The sequence below is a fragment of the Delphinapterus leucas genome, chromosome 1 (assembly GCF_059928025.1).
Source record: "Delphinapterus leucas isolate spDelLeu-1000000601 "Yukka" chromosome 1, BTC_Dleu_Yukka2, whole genome shotgun sequence".
Taxonomy (NCBI): domain Eukaryota; kingdom Metazoa; phylum Chordata; class Mammalia; order Artiodactyla; family Monodontidae; genus Delphinapterus; species Delphinapterus leucas.
This window is the reverse complement of record NC_143129.1, coordinates 87,423,432-87,445,352: the sequence shown is the minus strand read 5'-3', so window position 1 is coordinate 87,445,352 and position 21,921 is coordinate 87,423,432. Positions and strand designations below refer to the sequence as shown.

General features: G+C 40.4%; 1 protein-coding gene and 1 long non-coding RNA gene across 2 annotated transcripts in view; one reads left to right on the top strand and one right to left on the bottom strand.

The window, feature by feature from the left end:
* The first annotated feature begins 924 nt into the window (after positions 1 to 924).
* LOC149750670 (uncharacterized) lies at positions 925 to 21,893 on the top strand. Its single transcript, XR_016394237.1, has 2 exons — positions 925 to 5,789; positions 6,299 to 21,893. It is a non-coding gene; the product is annotated as an uncharacterized LOC149750670 (long non-coding RNA).
* VTCN1 (V-set domain containing T cell activation inhibitor 1) overlaps positions 13,165 to 21,921 on the bottom strand; it is a 66,570-nt gene continuing 57,813 nt past the window's right edge. Inside the window, 1 exon segment of the mRNA XM_089917155.1 lies at positions 13,165 to 17,687. Coding sequence (XP_089773281.1) covers positions 17,566 to 17,687 — 122 coding nt within the window. The 3' untranslated portion in view covers positions 13,165 to 17,565.

The following is a 21,921-nucleotide window of genomic DNA, read 5'->3' as shown; positions in this document are numbered from 1 at the left end:
CTTTGTTGTGATTGTCCTTATTATTGCCCTTGCCATGTATTATTATACCTGTGCATTAAACTTAATCTGTCTTTATTGCACTGTGAGTTCCTTAAAGGCAAGTATTATGACTTATTTTATTCATCTTTTTGTCCTCTGTGGTTATTATGGGGCCTCACACAATATTTGTTAAATAAAGCAACAGTTAGTTTTTCTATGAGATGCATTCTTGTTTTATATAATTCCATTTAAAAGGAAAAAAAACAAGAAATAAAATCTTGATGTTTTATTTATCTTGTAAAGCTTTACTGCTGATAACAGTATAATTTCAGGTTAGATTTTTATAAATATTAAATATAGCTCCCAGATTCCCATTATTACCCCTGTAAAACTCTTGGTGAAATGTCCCTGACAATCCCAGGAGAAATTGGTTTGTTATTTCTCTCAGCTTCAACAGAACTGTCTTTCTGCCTCTGTATTATAGCATTCCGGGGGTGGGGTGGGGTGGGGTGGGGAGATACCAAGATAGGAAGTTTGGAGTTTGGTGAGAGACTTATGAGTGATACTAAGCATTTTTCCAGACGTTTGTATCATTTCTTATAGTTTACAGTACACTTACTCCTCACAAAAGCCCTGCGAAGTAGACATTATTAACTCCTTTTTAAGGATGCTGCTAATAAAAGCCAGAATGTGTTATGAAGGTAAGAGAGTCTCTTTTTTTATTTTCTCGACTTTAGGCATTTCCCCCAAATCTGGGGTCCACTAATTTTAGATCTACAGCACCTTACCAAATTCTGCACTTCTCTTTTGTATAATATTGTGTAGGTACAACCCAAGCTGCAACTTCACTCTTCAGCAGCGGGAACTGCTCTCTAATGAATGATGTACTCCAGATTGAAAATTCCCCAAGTGAAATGCTTGAGATTAAGTAAGGTCAGTTGTTTTTCTAACTTATCAAATCTTTTGGTATATAATTCTATATATTTACCCAAGATGAAGGCTATGATTGCAGCTGTGTGTGCAGTGGGCAGAGACTGGAAAGGGCATGCACAGACATAGTAATCATTATTAGGGTGGTGGATTTAGGAGTGATTTTTTCTCTATAAGTTAAAAATTGTATATAATTTTTAGAGTAGGTACGTACCCAAGTTATTTTGCACATTAATTAAGGGAAGCTAATAGCCACCCATTTTGAATCTTACTAGATTCTTAGCTAATTTAACTCACTCGTTGAGCAGCCATTTTCCCTCTGTCTTTCCATCTCCCATCAAGAAATCTCCCTCCCTCTCCTCTCAATAACATGCATAGTACTCTGCCAGAATCATTGGATCAAACCACAGCATCATGCCACATTGACCTGGAAAGACTTGTTCCGCTATTTCTTAACTCTGTCGTTCCTCTGTTGCAAATCAGGCCTAATGAATTCTTGCTTTTCTCCTCCTGAAGCAAATTACTTTGTTCAGAAGAAGGCAGTCTTAAATTCTACCATGCCTCAAAGGGGTGGTTCTTGGATCAAAAATCAAAAATTAAAATGAAACTGGAGGCAAGAGGATTAGTTTAGAGGCTGGGCAGTTGTTCACGTAAGAGAAGATGCTGAATTAGGCAGGAACAATAAGCATGAAGAGGAGTAGATGGATTATAGAGGCATTTGGGGAGTGTAATTGACAAGAATTGATGACCAATTAATAAGGATGTGTTAGGGATCAGAGATGACTCTGAGACCTCTAGCTTGGATGACTTAAGTAGATACTGCAACTCACAAAAATGAGTTTGTTTTGGATATGTTTAGAATGAAGTAACTTCAGATGGAGGTACTCAGTCAGTAGTTGGAACATGTCTGTATCAAGAGAAGGTGATGAAAACTGGAGATAAAAATTTGAGAATTATCAGATTTTTTTGGTAACTACCAAAAATGTGTGTGATCTTTCAGTTAAAGTGACCCTCTTTCCTTTGGTGTAAATTACATCTGCTCCATAATATATGTTTGAGACATCTTTACTATTTTCATACTGTTAATGGTAGGATTCTGGACCATCGTTTGCCCAGAGAGCAACTGAGTATCTGAAGCAAAGAGGAAAGTCAAAGGGAAGGAATTGATCAGTTAGTGAACTCAAAAGCTATCTGTGCTCTGGGAATAAGAGACTGTGGGTGGTCTTCAAATGACAAGAGAACTTAAGAGACCCACTTTCATGGCCCTTTCTGGCAGTCTAACTCCAGAGGGGTTTTTTTTGTTTGTTTGTTTGTTTTTGTTTTTGTTTTTAAATCACAGCTTGGGTCCTAATACAAATCTGAGCAGAGAGTCCTGTAGGCCTCTTCTTTCCACCCCTGGCAGGGAGCTGGCTCAGTGTGGCCACACCCGTGTGAAAGCTCTTAAACAAAGTTGGTCAGCCTTTGTGCTGCCATTTCAACTGACCAATAGTCCAATGACATTTATACATACTGAGGATTGCCTGACCCTCCCTACAATGGCTGATAGATAGGTAATGTGATTATTCTTTTTCCTTGACTGAGCAGGCTGTGCCTCTGGAGGGCCCTGGAAGCCCTTGACAGGAGAACGACCTAGTACAAGCTTCTGAGCTTTGGAGGATACCCTTTCTAACAAAGCCATTTCCTCAGGGGTCTTCCACAGCAGCATAGTTGCCTGCTCTTCCTTTTCCTCCAAATACATAGAGCATTCGTGTGCAGCAGTGTCGCTCTGCACTGTAATGGGAGTTGGGTGACTACTGTCTACTTGAATGCTTGGCCCTGATGAGTCCGGTGCAGCTACGCCCAGCCTAAGCGCTCTACTCTAACAACAGCTCAGAGGAGTGCTCTGCTCCTTCAAATCTGCTTGGAAGTTTGTTCCCCAAACAAGCCCTCTTTTTTTCTTAATTCAAAAAATTTAAAAAATAATTTAGTACAATTTTTAAAAGTTACTTTGCATTTACAGTTATTGCAAAATATTGGCTGCATTCCTCATGTACAATACATCCTCGAGCCTATCTTATACCCAGTTGTTTGTACCTCCCACTTCCCCACCCCTATACTGCCCCTCCCCCCTCCCCACTGGTACCCACTAGTTTGTTCTCTATATCTGTAAGTCTGCTGCTTTATTTGATATATTCACTAGTTTGTTGTATTTTTTAGATTCCATATATAAGTGATAGTATTTGTCTTTCTCCAACTTATTTCACTTAGCATAATGTCCTCTAAGTCCATCCATGTTGCTGCAAATGGCAAAATTTTATTCTTTTTTATGACTGAGTAGCATTCTATTGTATATATATATACACCACATCTTTATCCAGTCATCCATTGATGGACACTTAGGTTACTTCCATATCTTGGCAATTATAAATAATGCTGCTGTGAACATTGGGGTGCATGTATCTTTTCAAATTAGTGTTTTTGTTTTTTTTGGGTACATACCCAGGAGTGGAACTGCCGGATCATATGGTAGTTGTATTTTTAGTTTTTTTCAGAAACCTCCATACTGTTTTCCACAGTGGCTGCACCAATTTACCTTCCCACCAACAGTGTACACGGGTTGCCTTTTCTCCACATCTTCTCCAACGTTTGTTATTTGTGTTCTTTTTGTTGATAGCCACTCTGACAGGTGTGAGGTGATATCACATTGTGGTTTTGACTTGCATTTCCCTGATGATTAGCGATGTTGAGCATCTTTTCATGTGCTTGTTGGTCATCTGCATTTCCTTTTTGGAAGAATGTCTATTTAGTTCTTCTGACCATTTTTTCAATTGAAATATAGTTGATTTACAGTGTTTTGTTAGTTTCTGCTGTACAGAAAAGTGATTCAGTTATACATATATATACATATTCTTTTTCACATTCTTTTCCCTGATGGTTTATTACAGGATATTGAATATAGTACCTTGTGCTATACAGTAAGACCTTGTTGTTTATCTATTTTATATATAGCAGTTCGTATCTGCTAATCCCAAACTCCTAATTTATCCCTCTCCCCCCATCTCCCTTTCCCCTTTGGTAACCATAAGTTTGTTTTCTATGTCTGTGAGTCTGCTATTGTTTCGTAAATAAGTTCATTTGTGTCATGTTTTAGATTCCATGTATGAGTGATATCATATGGTATTTGTCTTTCTCTTTCTGACTTACTTCACTTAGTATGATAATCTCTAGGTCCATCCATGTTGCTGCAAATTCTTCTGCGCATTTTTTAATTGGGTTTGTTTTTTTGATGTTGAGTCGTATGAGCTGTTTATATATGTTTGATATTAATCCCTTATTGGTCATATCATTTGCAAATATTTTCTCCCATTCAGTAGGTTGGCTTCATTTTGTTGATGGTTTCCTTTGATGTGCAAAAAGTTCCCTGGTGGCGCAGTGGTTGAGAGTCCGCCTGCCAATGCAGGGGACACAGGTTCGTGCCCCGGTCCGGGAAGATCCCACATGCCGCGGAGCGGCTGGGCCCGTGGGCCATGGCCGCTGAGCCTGTGCGTCCGGAGCCTGTGCTCTGCAGCAGGAGAGGCCACAACAGTGAGAGGCCCGTGTACCACAAAAAAAGAAAAAAAAGAAAAAAAAAAAACTTTTTAGTTTAATTAGGTTCCATTTGTTTAATTTTGCTTTTGTTTCCTTTACATTAGGAAATGGATCCAAAAAGATATTGCTGTGATTTATGTCAAAGAGTGTTCTGCCTCTGTTTTCCTCTAGGAGCTTTATAATATTTGGTAGTACATTTAGGTCTTTAATCCATTTTGAGTTTATTTTTTGTATGTGGTGTCAAATAAGCCCTCTTATATTTACATTCTGTAGCACTAGAGTTAGTGTCCCTTTTGCATGACTTTGTTTTGTTTGTGTCCCTTTTGCCTGACTTTGACCAACACACAGATGTTTCACTCTACAAGGACTGCAAAAAGGATTTTAGTGAGAAGGATAGAAAAAAGAAAAAAGCTGTTTTCTATCCTCAGAGCCCCAGGACAGAAAAGATTGTAGTCTACATCTAGCCCAAAGACAGCCTTAGTTCTCAGCAATTTAGTTTAGTCACATGGAGCCACACTGCCCTGTCACTCAATTCTACTTGTTTGAAGATTGGACCCACACTGGTTTTATTTTTCATCTTTTCATGCTCTGTGGTCTTTTGTGACATTTAAAATAGTAACCTGTGGTTTGCGGAGGCCATTAGCCAATTCAGTTCCCTTAACAGCGTCCACCTGCTGAGCCATTGTGCTCTAGTCTTCAAGTGTCCTCTGACCTGGTTTGAAGCAGTAGCTCTTTGGACAAGGCTTTCTCTTGTGTCCCAACTGTTCAAATATTAAACATCTATTCTTGGTCAAATAGGGAGAAAAAAGCTAAGTTGGTCACATCTTTCCTATTATGGTTGCCTTGATATTCAGTTGCCCTTCCCAACCCATATTTAATACTTAATAATAGCTAATTTTATTAGTTGCTTCTTCTGTGCCAGTGTTACGGACTGAACTGTGTTCCCCCACATTCATATGTTGAAGTCCTACCCCCCAGTACCTCAGAATGTGACTGTATTTGGAGATAGGGCCTTTAAAGAGGTGATTAAGGTTAAATGGAGTAATATGGGTGGACCTTAATCTGATATTACAGGTGTCCTTATAAGAAGAGGAACAGACGCCAAGGATGCATGTACACAGAGAAGAGACCATGTAAGGACACATTGAAAAGGTGGCCATCTGCAGGCCAAGAAAAGAGGCCTTAGGAGGAACCAAACCTGCTGACACTTTGATCTTGGATTTCTAGCACTTAGAACTATGAGGAAATAAATTTCTGTTGTCTGAGCCACCCACCGCCATCTCCAGGGAATAGCTGGGTGAATATATTTGCAAGTAACTATTCTTTTTCCTTTCCTATATATACTGGTTAAAATTGTAGGTCTCACAGGTTATCAAAAGTTCAGAAACAGATATAAGTATACATATAAGAACATGCAATATAGTAAAATATTTAAAAAGTCAGTAGGGGTGAGGATGAGTTAATTAAGAAATAGTATTGGAGAATCACTTGAAAAAACAACATTTAACTCCCTTACCTCACAGATTATACAAAAAATTAACTTCAGATGGAATAAAGATTTAAATGTTGAAAAAGAAACATGGAAATACTAAAATATAAAGATTAATATTTTAATGTAATCTAGGGTACAGAAGGCATGTTTAAACATATGTAAACATAAGTACTAAAAGAAGAAACTTTTAAAAATGGGAAAAATTGATAGATTTGATTGCATAAAAAGTGTGGTTGGTCCTGGCAGAGTGGACAGGACCATCTGTGGTCCAGTGGTCAACATTTGTGAATTCAAGGAGGAACTTATAATAATTAAACATGTTCTTTCCAGGTATATTTGAAGCCAAAGAACATGGAACATATAAACTGGTCTCAAGAGACATTTTGGATCATCTGGTAAAGACAATTATAGCAGATTACAACCATCTTCTGAAGTCTTGGAGACAGTCCCCAAGGAACTTTTGGGAACACATGAAGGTGACGTTAGAGTGAGTTAGGAGGAGGCTTACAGTTTCACTGCCAGCCCCTTTGTGAGTTAGGGAAGGGCTTTGGTGGAAATGCCCAAGTGTAATTTAGGAATCATTGCAGTCTCCTCCAGGGAGAAGGGCCGTCTTCCTTACAGATGGCTTCAGATCTTCATGAGCAATGAAGCTGAAAGCTCCCAATGAGTCCTCATAGTTTAATATATATAATAACACAATAGCCAATATTTATATAACGTTACAGATATTTATGGCACTTTTACACATGACCATACTGTTTCAGAAATAGTATGGGTTGTGATGAGAGATTTGAGTTTGAATGCTTTTTCAACCTGTTGGCTTATATGATCTTTGGTAAGTTACTTAACCTCTCAGGACCTGTTTTCCCCTCTGTAAAATGGTGATGGTGATGGTGCTAGGGTCAAGGTGATACCCACCTTATAAGATAAGGACTGAATGAGACAAATACCTAGTATGATGTTTGAGACCTAGGAAGCACTTGATTTCCTTTCTCTAAAGATGGTTATTTGCGTCAGTAGACCTCACATTTCCACAGTAGTTATATGTTTATGAAGGTAACATATTCAAATATGTCTCACAGTGATTCTTAACTCCCGCAATGGGGGTGGAAGTGGTGATGCCTGTATTGTTAAAGAGCACCCCCGCACCCTCAGTGAGAGTCTTTGGTCTACACTTGACACCCCAAGGATCTCTCTCTAGTTGGATATTTTTACTCCTGCTTTACTTCAGTGAAGTGAGGATTATTTACCTCTGTGGGAAGACAGTACATTAAGCTAATGAAAAAGGTAGTCGAGAAATTACCTTCTCATGTGTGGCTAGATGCCAGGGAGCATTGTTTTCTTGGGGTGAGGGGGTGCCTGTGGGGAAGTTGTGATGGAAAGAATGGTGGAAAGACAGAATACTCAGGGTCTAGAGGACCGTTGATTGGGCTGTATGGGAGAAAATGGATAAAAGGGAAGGTGAGAGGAACTGAAGACAATTGTCATTTTTCTCATAGGTCCTCATTTAGCAGTCTGTGACTTGGCTTCTTCTGGGGTACCTACTGCCTCTAAATAGGAACTGCTGTCTTTATGCTGTAAACTTGTCACATTTCCAGTCTCACCTACCCTAGGTATGAGACCTGGACCTACCACTTGGGTCGTATACGGTTATCTGACTCATCAAAGTCATATTAAGTACCATAAGGTCCTGGAATTTTATCCGTCAAAGCCTAATAGTTCTCCTTATAATGATACATAATGGTTACAAATAAATTTTGGGAACTACAAATAAATTTTGGGAACTGCAAATATGGAAGGCAAAGAGAGAAAGGAAATGGTTTCAGTTTGCTATGAACTGCTTACAGGCTAGATTAACTGAGCATCACTTTTGGCTTATTGTAAAGAAGGGATATAGGACTAAGCTATCCATAAAGTTCTTATTCGAAGTATCCTTTAGAGTTTTGGGTAAGGGACCTTATAATTGAAAATGCTAAGGATACTTCTTAGGCCAGGCAATTAGATTTGAACTGAAGAGATAAGATAATGCTGCAGGTGAAATTATGACTTTGAGAAGAGAGAGGCATATCATTATCTGGGGGAGCCTTGCCGTTCATTAGACACAGAGGCTCCTATAGTGGTAACTACAGACACCCCCCCTTCTAAGTTGTGACTTAACTGCTTTGGCCCAGAAGATGCTATCAGTAAACAAAGCTTCCTGGGAATGTCTGCTTGATCCTCTTAAGAGCAAGTTTCCAAAGACTGCCTAGGCCCCCATCCTTATTTTGTCGTCATCTTCAAACTGTCCAAGTGCTCAGCAATGAGGAGCAATAGACAAAAACAACGTGCGATTTTGTGTTAAATTGCATGTATAGACTAGAGAAGAGTAAAATCATAGTGCACAGGACCACTCAAAGACAGCTTCATGGGAAAGAAGAATTTATGCTCGAGAGAGATAGAACTTAAAGAAAGACAAGAGAGCATCTCTAAGGTTCTGTTCTTGTGACTGTTAATTTTTACTCATGGCTCCCATACTGAAACTCCTGGAGATGATTGATGTGAAAGAGGAAATAAGACAATGTTAGAAGGAGCAAGGTGCTCAGGCGTATAGTAAGACAGTCTGAATTAGAGCAGCTGGTTGGATGTATGGAGACTTTACCAGCTGGAGGGAGATTAGGAATTACAAATTTCATTAATAGAACCAAAGCACATCACAGATGCCATCAGGCAGAAGCCTTATTATGCAGTAATGACCCCCTGCACGCCCCATCCCCCAGTTGACAATGCACAGATTGCGGTCACTGTACACTTCCAACAAATCTGGGTATAGCTTGTAGCCAGTACTTCTCCTTGAAGTTTGACTTGTTCCCTCAAATTGTTAATACTTCTGAAATGTTTTAGCTTTTGGCATCTGGATTTGAGCGTCCCTAGATGTTTGTGGTGTACATCATATTCTCGTCTTTGTACTTCAGTTAATACGGTGCATCTGGTGTCTAATTCCTCTGCAAGTATCACTATGTGGTCATGGACAAGGCCAAAGAATTAACCTGGGTTGGGAGTCGTTATGCTTTCACAGTTTACTTTCTCAGTTTGGTTCAGCATTATTCTCTTCTTGCAAACGGCTGTTTGGGAAGAAGCTGGGAACGCAGCAGAGTTATTTCAGAAGTCCCCTGGGAATTTGCTCTTTAGCAATTAAATTATCTTTAGACTTTATTCCAACTACCAGTGTGATTTTGAGCAAGTTATATAGCCTGAGGATAGCCAGTTACCCACACTTCACCCTGGGCCTCTGAGTCTTCATCTGAAAAGTGAAAGGACTAGGAAAGAGGATTTTGAGGTCCTTCCACCTTTAAGATTTTGAGAATTTGATAATTCCTGACTAGTAAGAATCAGATTGTTTTGATACTAGAGCAATGGGTTTGTCCACCCGTGTGTATTCTCCCACGTTCATCTGCCTCAAGTCTACTGTCACCACTTATTTTCCCAGATGGAGACTTGGCAGGCTGGTAAAGCCTAATGTAGTTTCCTTAAGAAACTAGACCCAGCCACCTTGCCCATACTCACAGGCTCCTGTCATTCCCTCCCATTCATTTATCCATTCATTCATCCGTTCATTCAACAAACATTTATTGAAGGCCCGTTATGTGCTATGTACTAATCTTTAAAACCTGATGTATGGCTTTTTATCCATTTTCCCTTATACTCGCGCTCTTTGACAAACTAGGCAGACAACAGCATAGGAAATGTATATTCAGTCATTCTCTTGAATGGTCAGAACTCTAAAATCAAGTTTTCTATAACAAAATGTAATACAGGCACAGTAGGTCCAAAGTGCCAGGGAGGCAGTGGTCAACATGCAAAAAGTGTGGGAAGGGGCCTGGCAAGAAAACATTCTTTTCCATCAAAGTTTCATTCCTCAGGGCCTCATTTCAAAGGTTCATTGCCCCTGCTTTCAGAAATCTCTGTTTCAAGGAAGTTACATGTTTTTGCTGCCTTAATTTGAATTTTGACTAGGCAGAGTGCTGAGATCTAAATTCAGACTGAGAGAACTTGTGATGGAACTCAGGCAGCTCTCTCACAGGACTTGATTTGTAGAGTAGAAAGAAAGGAAAGGAACGTAGAAGCTCAACCAGCTGAAGATAATCCATCAGGAATTCCTGGTTGCCTGAAACTGAGTTCTGGCTCTCTGTGCTGAGGCAGCAGCCAAAGAGAGAGGAACTAATGCCTAATTTTAGGAAGCAAACAGGTTTGTTTGCTCCCCTGTTTTCTAGATCCTTTTCTACTCTACATTAGGGTTTCTTAATCTCAGCACAATTGACATTTTGGGCTGGATAATTCTTTGTTGTGGGTGGCTGGCCTGTTATGTTGTTGGATGTTGAGCAGCATCCCTGGGTTCTGTCCACTAGATGCCAGTAGCACCTCCAAGTTGTGACAACAAAATTGTCTCCAGAATTTCCAAGTGTCCCCTGAGGTGGTGCAAAGCCACCTGGTTGTGTCCCACTGCTGTAGATGCTGGTGAAAGCTGAGGTCATCACTGTCCATGCAGGATGTGAAGTAGAAGCCTCAAACCCTGTGATGGCAGGATATCACACACAGTCAGGATGAGAGGTCTTCTTTTCCTGGACCATTCAAGGATGAACATCATCTGAGAAGTAAAATAGCATTAGTTTGTTTTAAAAATCAGGTGTTCACATAGTTTAGAAAATCAGTGTTGCCCAACTACATTTTTGATGTTAAAATTATGATGATTTTCCACATATCTTAAGCATGTGTCAGGTGGGAGGAGATGCCAGGGCACTTTCGCATTGTAAATGAAAAGTGAATCATTTGACCCATCACTAAAATACAGCTACCTCTGAATTGTGAAGTGGCAGCTGACTGGCAGCTTCTTACTGAATCCACCAGTTTAATTTGTGGATTATAAAGTGTGGATATATTGCAATCAAAACTTTCTAGAAACTTCCTCAGAGCAACATTACAGCAATATAGCTAAAGATTCTGGGACAAATGAGATGCAGTATCCCATTCTCTCACTCCCTGGATGGGGATGGGGAGGTCCCTGAGATATGGGGATATACTCGTCTCTACATTCACTTTACTTCAGAGTCTAATACACTTCTCTAGTTCAGATGAATTGTTTCCCAACTTTTCATATATGTCTTTGAAGATAAATTTATCTTCTTCATATTGAAGTCTTCTGTGGGTTGCTTTTGGCTTCTTCTTCTTGATGTTATTTGTTCACTCCTGAGTTCTAGACATAAATTCATTTCTCCCCAGAACTATAAAACTAGGTCATATCTTGTGGTGAAATAGTTCTGCAGATTCCTGGAATTCTGAAAATAACAGCAATAGGATACCATTACAGCCATTCAACAAACATTTAGCAAGAACTGAAAGTCTCCCTTCCACTTGTTTTTCTGTATTTTGATGATATTCTGTTGAGGCCACATGGTATCATGGGTTGCTAGGGGAAAGGAGATGGCTGGAATCTTCCCTTAAGGAAAGGGATCATCCTCAGAGCAAACAGGAACTGAGAGGAACTATGGGCAGGCTCCTAGATAGAAGTGGAAAGGTGGCTTCTATCTGAGTTCTCAACCAGGCAATGTGTGTGACCTAAAGTGTCATGATCAGTTATAATATGTATCTCAAGTAATGATCTCTTCATTTATTTTTTTAAAATTGATTTAAGGTTATCCCTCTGTAATTCTAGAGAGAAAGAGATGGAGCTGCAGCTAACCAGGTAACAGTATATAACCCTTTGTGTACTGCATGTGAACATGTATGTCTTGGTTTATTTAAAAAAAAAAGACTGCAAATTTTACTGCTCTAAGGGAATACAAGATAAAGATGAATAAGCTATAATTTATAGGTCAGATTATCTAGTCACAGTATATTAAAAACTCATTTCCTTGTGGGACTCAAGGAAAGAAGAAAGGGCTCCTTCTACTAATGAGATACTCAAAGGATAGTTTCCTTAGGGAAATCTCCCTCCAGTGATAACCATGGAGGTCGGAAATGATGGAAACTGGCAGATTTCCTTACAAAGAATCTGTTTTGTGCACTTCACCATAGTGTTTGGAGAACAGGAGAAAGAATGAAAAGCAGATCAAGAGATCCCCAGCCAAGATGGTGGGGTAGAAATACCCTGAGCTCACCTCCTTTCACAGGCACACCAAAATCACAACCATTTGCAGAAAAACCATTGATGAAAAAGACCGGAGCCTACCAGAAAAGATCTTCTACAACTAAAGACATAAAGAAGGAACTACAATGAGACAGGTAGGAGAGGCAGACTCAACGATATAGTCAAGTCTCATACTCCCAGGTGGGTGACCCACAAACTGGAGGATAATTACATTGCAGAGGTTCTCCCAAAGGAGTGAGAGATCTGAGCCCCACATCAGGCTCCCCAGCCCAGGAGTCCTGCACCAGGAAGACAAGCCCCCAGAACATTTGGCTTTGAAGGCCAGTGGGGCTTACTTTTAGGAGAGCCAAAGGGCGGGAGGAGGAGAGACTTCACTCTTAAAGGGTGCACACGAAATCTCACATGCTTTGGAACCCAGGGCAGAAGCAGTAATCTGATAGGAGCCTGGGTCAGACATACCTGCTGATCCTGGAATGTCTCCCAGAGAGGCAGGAGGCAACTGCATATCACCCTAGGAACACAAGAACTGATGGCAGCCATTTTGGGGAGCTCCCACCATGTAGACACTGGTACTGGCAAATGCCATTGTGAAACTCTCCTTCTAGCTCATCAGCACCAAGACCTGGCCCCACCCAACAGCCTATAGTCACCAGTGCTGGGATGCCTCAGGCCAAGCAGCTAACTGGGCAGGGACACAGCCCCACCCATCAGCAGACTGGCTGCCTTAAGACCACCTGAGCCCATAGCTGCCTCTGGACATGGCCTTACCCACCAAAGGGCCCAGGACCCAGCTCCACCCACCAGTGGGCAGGTACCAGCCCCAGAATCCCCTGGACCCTGATGCTGCCCTCCAGGAAGCCTATTCTAGCCTCTGGGCCAGCTTCATCCACAAGGGGGCAGACACTAGATGCAAGAAAACCACAATCCCAGAGCCTGAAGACCTAGCCTGCCACCAGCAGGCCAGACCCTGCCTTGGGGAGCAGCTGGGCCCCAGCCCTAACCACTAGCAGGCCAACGCAAACTTTGAGACACCCCAGACCCAACTGTGTCAGGAACTGCGCCCATGCCCCCCCCCCCCAGCAATCCAAGACCAGCCCTGGGACCCCTGGGCCCTGCAGTTGGACTCTAGGACATGGCTTTGCCCACCAGTAGACCGGCACTAACACCCTTGCTTCACCCATCAGTCAGTGGACAATATTACCAGAGTTTTCTGGACCCTGACTCCATCCACTCATGACCCAGCACTATCCCTGGGTCCCTGTGGGGTTCCACAGTCAGCTGCCTCTGCAGCCAGCAGCCTCCACATGAGACAGGGCCTGGCAACGTTGGACCAAGGGCTAACCAAGCTTACTAGACCTCCCACATAGTCAGCCTGCGACAACAGGAGGACCCATGCAATCCTCATATGAAGAACTCTAGGGCATACAGCTTGAGTGATGAGAGAGGAGTGTGCTGTTGGGACGCATAGGAGGTCTCCCACAAAATATCACTTCTCCAAGGTCGTAAAATGTAACCAGCCTACCAGATACATAAAAATACAAACAGCAAGGTAGCAAAATGAGGTGACAGAGGAACGTGTTCCAGATGAAGGAACAAGATAAAACCCCAGAAGAACAACTAAGTGGAGATAGGCAATCTACCTGAGAAGGATTTCAGGGTAGTGATTGTAAACATGATCAAAGAACTAGGGAGAAGGATGGATCCAAAGAGCGAGAAGTTAAAAGTTTTTAACAAAGAGTTAGAAAATATATATTGATAGAACAACCAAACAGAGATGAAGAATACAATAACTGAAATGAGAAATATACTAGAAGGAATCAACAGTAGACTAAATGATGGATCAGTGAACTGGAAGACAGTAGTGGAAATCACTGACGCTGAACAGAAAAAAGAAAAAGGAATGAAAAGAGGACAGAGACCTCTGGGACAACATCAAGTGTGCTAATATTCACATTATAGGGGTCCCAGAAGGCAAAGAGAGAGAGAAAGGAACTGAAAGCATATCTGAAGACATAATAGCTGAAAACTTCACTCCCCTGGGAAAGGAAATAGACATCCAAGTCCAGAAAGTGCAGGGAGTCCCATCCAGGATTAACCCAAAGAGGAATACACCAAGACACATTGTTATTAAAATAGCAAAAACTGAAGACAGAGAATATTAAAGGCAGCAAGGGAAGAGCAACAAATAACGTACAAGGGAACTCCTATAAGGCTATCAGCTGACTTTTCAGCAGAAACTCTGCAGTTCGGAAGGGAGTGGCACAATATATTTAAAGTGATGAAAGGGAAAAACATACAACCAAGAATACCCTAGCCAGCAAGACTGTTGTTCAGATTTGATGGAGAGATCAAAAGCTTTACAGGCAAGCAAAAGTTAAGAGTTCAGCACCACCAAACCAGCTTTTCAAGAAATGTTAAAGGAACTTCTTTAAGTTAAAAAGAAAAGGCCAAAACTGGAAACATGAAAATTATGAAAGGAAAAAGCTCATAGGTAAAGGCAAACATAAATGTAGGAAATCATATCATGCACAAAGCTAGTAAGAAGCTAAAAGACAAAAGTAGTAAAAATCATCTATATCCTCAGTAAGCAGTTAAGGGATACACAGAACAAATAGATGTAAAGTATGATATCAAAACAGTAATCGTGAGGGAAGGAGAGTACAAACGCAGGGTTGTTAAAATGCATTTGAAACTAAGAGATCAGCAACTTAATACGATCATGTATATATGTGTATAGATTGCTATATAAAAACCTCATGGTAACCACAAATCGAAAACCTATGCTAGATACACAAAAAAGTAAAAGGAATCCAAGCATAACACTAAAGATGGTCATCAAATCACAAGAGAAGAGAACAAAAGAAGAAAGGGACAAGAAAGACAGAAACAAACCCCAAACAATTAACAAAGTGGCAACAAGAACACATACATATCAATAATTACTTTAAATTTAAATGGACTAAATGCTCCAGTCAATAGACTTAGAGTGGCTGAATGGGTAAAAGAACAAGACCTGTATACATGCTGCCTACAAGAGACTCACTTCAGATCTAAAGACACACAGACTGAAAGTGAGGGGATGGAAAAAGTTATTCCATGAAAATTGAAATCAAAAGAAAGCTGGGGTGGCAAAACTTATATTAGACAAAATAAGCTTTAAAATAAAGACTGCTATAAGAGACAAAGAAGGACACTGCATAATGATCGTGGCATCAATCCAAGATGAAGATCTAACAATTGTGAATATATATGCATCCACCATAGGAGCACCTAAATACATAAAGCAAATGTTAATGGACGTAAAGGGAGAAATCAGCAGTAACACAATAATAGTCGGGGACTTTAACACCTCACTTACGTCAATGGACAGATTTTCCAGACAAAAAATCAGTAAGGAAACACGGCCTTGAATGACACATTAGACGAGATGGCCTTAATGTCTATATCTATATCTATCTATCCATATATATATAGATATAGATATAGATATAGATATAGATATCACATTTCATTCAAAAGCAGAATACACATTCTTTCCAAGTGCACATAGAACATTCTCCAGGATACATCACATGCTAGGCAACAAAACAAGCCTTGGTACTTTTAAAAATTGAAATCATATAAAGCATCTTTTCCAATCACAGTGCTATGAAACAAAAGAAGTCAACTACAAGAAAAAAAGACTGCAAAAAAAAAAAAAAAACACACCGAAACGTGGAGGCTAAACAATATGCTACTAAACAACCAATGGGTCAATGAAGAAATCAGAGGAAATAAAAAAGAAATACCTAGAGACAAATGAAAATGAAAACACAATCCCAAAATCTACGGGACACAGCAAAAGCAGTTCTAAGAGGGAAGTTTAGAGCGACACAAGCTTACCTCGGGAAACATCTGACCTGATCCCACAACAGCCCCATAAGAAAGGGTTTCCTCTGATTTCGTTGTTTGCATACCACCTTTGCAATTTTTATAATATCCATGTACTACCTTTTATCTAAGTATACAACTTTATATTTGTATTTCAACCACTTTTTTTAATACATCTTTATTGGAGTATAATTGCTTCACAATACCATGTTAGTTTCTGTTGCACAACGAAATGAATCAGCCATATGCATACACATGTCCCCATATCCCCTCCCTCTTGAGCCTCCCTCCCATCCTCCCTATCCCACCCCTCTAGGTCATCTCAATCACTATTTTTTAAAATAAATGTAAAAATTTTTTTTACCACACTCAAAAAAGCAAAGCAGATCAACAGATTTTTGTCTGCCCTTGAGGACTTAACAATCTAGGCAAGGAATATATGTGCCTTAGAGAGTGTAAGATATTATAAATTATACATGCTCACCAAGGGGATGTGAGATAAAAGGACCAGCAGGAAATGGGTGAAGGAAGTGTGGACCTGAATTAGCATAGAGTAGAGGAGATTTCCAGGAAGGGGCAGAGAGAGAGGGAGCAAGGCTAGAGAGCAGTAGTAGGTAGCTGAGAGAAGGAGGAACCTTAGGGAGAGAAACTTAGAGAGCTGTGACTGCATAGCTGAGGACTTTAACTTTGATATACTAGTGCCCAGAGAGTCACTTTAGGTTGCAGAGTAAAGGACTGCTGTGATGAAAATAGCATTTGAAAAATTTTATTCTGGCACCTTGTTTCCTATCACCTGAAGCAGAGGGAGGAGCAAGTACAAGGTTCTAGAACTAGTCGGGGCATGAGATGATTAGGGTCAATCTGAAAGACAACATGGGCAAATACTGTAGAGCTTGGTAACAAATTGACCTGAAGGACAGAGGGGGACAAAAATAGCTCTAAGGTCGTGAGCCTGGTGCATGGTGGCAGTGCCACTGAGTAATGTGGTAGTGTTGACTGTAACTTCACAAGCTCAGCTGTATACAAATTCCACATGCAGAAGAATATTCAGAGGGAGACGTCCTACCAGTAATTAGAGCCAAAGGAGTGAAGTGAGAGTGGGAAGTCTTAGCAAGAGGGCTAGTTGGTGAGTGCTTTGTCAAGTCTCCAGTCAACAGGGGCTTTGTTGAGGGGGGCTGGGAGGAGGCCACTTATGCGAGCGATTATGCTCATGTCATGATGTTTCATTGTGAAATCCAGAGTAATGAGTCAGGGCCAAATATCTCTTCCTCTTCAGTAAGAGATGTTTGCCTTCAGGGATGACTGAATAAATGAAAAGGTGTTTGAATTTACACAAATATTTGAATTGCATAGAGTTGTTTTTCCTGTGCGCCTGTCAGTCAGGTCTCTACTCTTTGTTAACAAATGCTTACCTTTCACAGTAGCAGTGGAAATAGTGCCTACTGCCCTGACGTTATTAAATGTTTCTCTCTGGGGCTGGTGCTGGGAGCTGCTTGATTCCTGTTAGGGACACAAACACACATAGTGGCTCCCCGACACCATTCGTGATTCATCTCACCTGTCGTACCAGTGACTCTGCATGTTTCTGTGTAGCCAAGGTGCATTATTTAAGCATCAGGTAAGGGCAGAGAGGCAGGAGTACCCAGGTGATGGCAACAGAAGAGACACACAGGGAAGCCTTTGAGTTCAGCAGCTGGAGGTGACTTTGCCTTTTAATCTCAGAGTCTGTAAAGGGAGAGAAAAAAGTTCAGGGTCATAGAGGAAAAGCTGGATGTCTCCTTCACATGGCTGGTTAGCAAAGAAAAATACCCCCAAAAAACAGAACAAATTGTTCCTAATATAACTTGTGCCCTAATTTGAGGGCAGTTTTGTACCCCATTCTCTGCCTTTCTGTAACTAGCTTAAAAGCAGAGCTTTCCCTTTCTGCAAAGAAGTTCCATTCTCTCGTCCACTCCAGTGAGCACTCAGCCAAATGAAAAACGAATCCAATAAACACATTGCTATTGGTTACCAAATAAAGAATAGGTTAAACCAACAGCCATGGCCAGTCCTTGGTGTCAGACACATTTTTTTCCCTCTAGGCAGTGACCTTTACACGTTCTGTGTCATTTGCTTTCATCACACCACTACAGAGTAATGAGAAAGTACTGTTCTCATTTTGAAGTAGAGAAAGGCAGAAGTGAAGAAATTAAATTACTCTTTATTTTCTCCCTCGACAGTCCAGTGTCATTTAGCTCATTTCAGCTCTGACACTTACTAGCTGTGTGACTTCAGGCAAGTTCAGGCAAGTTACTCTATATGTGCTACAGTTTCTTCATCTATAAAATAGGGCCAAAATAATAATAATCAACTTCATAGGATTCTTGTGAGGATTAATGAGTTAATACAAGTAAAGCACTTAGAACCTGGCACCATAGTAAGCATTCAGTTAAGTATTAGCTGTCAAGACAATAACAGTAACCCCACTCAAGCCTAATAAACATTACTTCCATTAAGCTGATCATTTTCCAAATCCACCTCCTTAGCCCGAATTCTGTCCTAAATTCCACATCTGTATTTACAGTTGCTACTGTATGTCAGTTAAAAATATAATTATTCAGCAAATATTTTTGAGCACCTGTTTGAGTTCAAAGGAGTCCAATAAACACCGTCTCCCCAGCTGAGTTCTGAACCAATTAAAGAGCAAGACAAAGTGAGGCAACTGGAAGACTAAAATCACCTTTATTCCTGATAAATCTGATAATAAAGGATTAAGCTTTGTCTGCAGGGAAGTGGGCTGCAGCCCAGACTTCCCCAGTGACAGGCAGCACAAGACTGGGGAAGGCTTCCTCCCACAAGGGCAGATTCTACCCCTGAAAACTGTTGGCTTAGAGGAGAAGAGTAGAATGTATACTTCTGGTTAGCTAGAGAGAAAAGGAAAAATGAGGAGCTGAGCTATTTATACCCAGCTTCTCCTAATAAACTCACTAATCGGGAAAGTTAATTTCTCTTCCTCTGGGGAAGAGTGAAAGAGGAGAGAAGAGAGACTAGAAGGGTTACGTTGGTGGGGATCTCTTCCCGTGGAAGGAAACGAGGAGGGATGAAGCAGTCTCCCCCAGACTTGGTGTATGCTGGGTAATGTGCTAAGCACTGGACATCTCTACCTTTGTACATAGTGGGCACTTTCAACTCAACAGCTCTAAAATCTTCCATCTTTTTACCAGACATGTTGCTTTTCCTACATTCTCATTTTTGTTGTTGGTAGCATTACTAACCTCCTGAGCAACCTGGATATAGCAATAGCAGACCCCTTTTGACTTGTTCCTTCTCTTGTCCTTCACATTTGTGTCACCAAGGCCTGTAGGTTATTTTCTTCATTAACTTTTGATTCTCCCACCTTTCCTTCCCGTTGTCACTGCCCCAGTTAAGGCCCTCGTAATTTCTCCCCTGGACATTGACATAGGCTTCTGACTTCATGCCTTCCTAGTCTATCAAAACCATTCTTTTTCTTCAAAACCCAGCTTGAACTCTTCCTCATCTATTGAGCCACTACAGTCGTAATTAACTGCTCTTTCCTGTGGGTACCGTATCCACACTGATCAACTTCTCTTATGACAACTGTGCTATTCATCTCAGTGTTTCATGGGACTTACAAATTACTTTGTATATATTTGGCACTAAATAGATACTTGTTGAATGAATGACCCAGATGAGCAGTATAGTTAGAGAACACAGGATATAAACCTCATGGCCTCATTCAGTTGTTTAAAAACTTACTTTGTGCATGGTAAGAAGGAATTATGTTATTTTATCTTAATTTTGAGCTATGTCATGCTTCTAAAAGTTGGATATAGTCCTAGTAATGGTACATGGAACACTTGTTCTGATGTATCCTATAAGCACGTATGGAAAAAGAACCTGCTCACTGAATAAAAGCTGTGCCCAATTTCTGTGGTTTGTTTGGTTATTGCCATTTCTATTAGAAGACATTAGTTATATAGTCTGGAGCTTTTAATTGAGATCTAAACTCAAATACTGTTGTTAACACTCATTGTTTTAAATGCCTAATGCTTATTTCCCCCTTCTCTTCTGGGAAGGCCTTCCATCCAGGTACTGCCTCATTGGTCTAAGTATGGGCAGCTGACCCAAGTTGAGCTGTTCTGGGAGTATATTCAATAGAATCAGACTGAGGGATTGAGCTTCCGTCTAGTTACTCTCTTGAGTGAAAGAGACTTTTAAAGGTAGGAGCTCTTGGCAACCATATTCTGCCCTATAGACTAAAACAAGAGAGAGTAAATTAGAGAGCAAAGAGAATAAAGTAGAAATGAGAGACAAAGAATGGAATTTAAGTTCTTGGATCCAGCTGTTATTGAAGCCACACTGCACTTTCTGTCCTTGGTTTCATGAGACATCCTAATACCCTTCTAATAACTTCCTTCTTTTAGCTTAGGCTTCAGTTGGTTTTGTTTTCTGTTATAGGCAACTAAAAGTGTTCTAATTGGTACAGTCACCAGTTTGTTTCACGGGATAGTGGAAGAGCTCTCTCTTTCTCATATATATGATCTTTTATTAGATACTTTTTTTTATTGTGGTAAAAAATGTAATATAAAACTTACTATCTTAACCATTTTAAGTGTACAGTTCAGTAATGTTAAGTATATTCACATTCTTGTGAAAAAAACCTCCAAAACATTTTCATTTTGCAAATCTGAAACTATACCCATTAAACAACAACTCCGTATCCTTTCCCCTTGGCCCCAGCTCCTGGTAACCATCATTGTACTTTCTGTTTCTATGAATTTGATTACTTCAGATACTTTATAAGTGGAATCAAATGGTAGAATCAAATAATATTTATCTTTCTGTGACGGGCTTCACTTATAGCATAATATCCTGAAAATTCATCCATGTTGTAGCATGCAAAAGGATTTCCTTCCTTTTTAAGGCTGAATAATGTTCCATTGTATGTATACCACATTTTGTTTATCCATTCATCTGCTGGTGGACGTTGGGGCTGCTTCCTCCTCTTGGCTATTGTGAATAATGCTGCTGTAAACATGGGTGTGCAAATATATCTTTGCGACACTGCTTTCAGTTTTTTTGTACATAATACACAGAAATGGGACTGCTAGATCATTTGGAGGTTCTATTTTAAGTTTTTTGAGGACCCTCCCACACTGTTTTCTGTAGTGGTTGCACCGTTTTAGTCTCACCATCATACACAAGTATTCCAATTTCTTCTCATCCTCACCAGCACTTGTTGTTTTCTGTTGTTGTTGTTGTTAGTAGCCATTCTGGTTAGTATGAGGTGATACCGTGGTTTCCGTTTACATTTCTCTGATGATTAGGGATGTTGAACATCTTTTCATATACTTGTTGGCCATTTTGTATATCTTCTTTGGAGAAATGTCTGTTCGAGTCCTTTGCCCATTTTTTAACCAAGTTATTTGACTTTTTCATTGTTTAATTATAGAAGTTCTTTACGTATTCTGAATACTAATCACTTACCAAACATATGATTTAAAAATATTTTCTCCCATTCCGTAGGTTGCCTTTTTGTATATATAAATTTTAATTAAAAAATAGCTGATGAGGGACTTCCCTGGTGGCTCAGTGGTTAAGAATCCACCTGCCAGTGCAGGGGACACGGGTTCGATCCCTGGTCCGGGAAGATCCCACATGCTGCAGAGCAACTAAGCCTGTGCGCTACAACTACTGAGCCTGCACTCTAGAGCCTGCGAACCACAAGTACTGAGCCCACGTGCCACAACTACTGAAGCCCGTGTGCCTAGAGCCCATGCTCCGCAACAAGAGAAACCACCACAATGAGAAGCCTGTGCGCCACAACGAAGAGTAGCCCCTGCTCACCACAACTAGAGAGAAAAGCCTGCGCCCAGCAATGAAGACCCAATGTGGCCAAATAAATAAATAAATAAAATTATTTTAAAAATAGCTGATGAAAATATGGTTTATTCAGTTA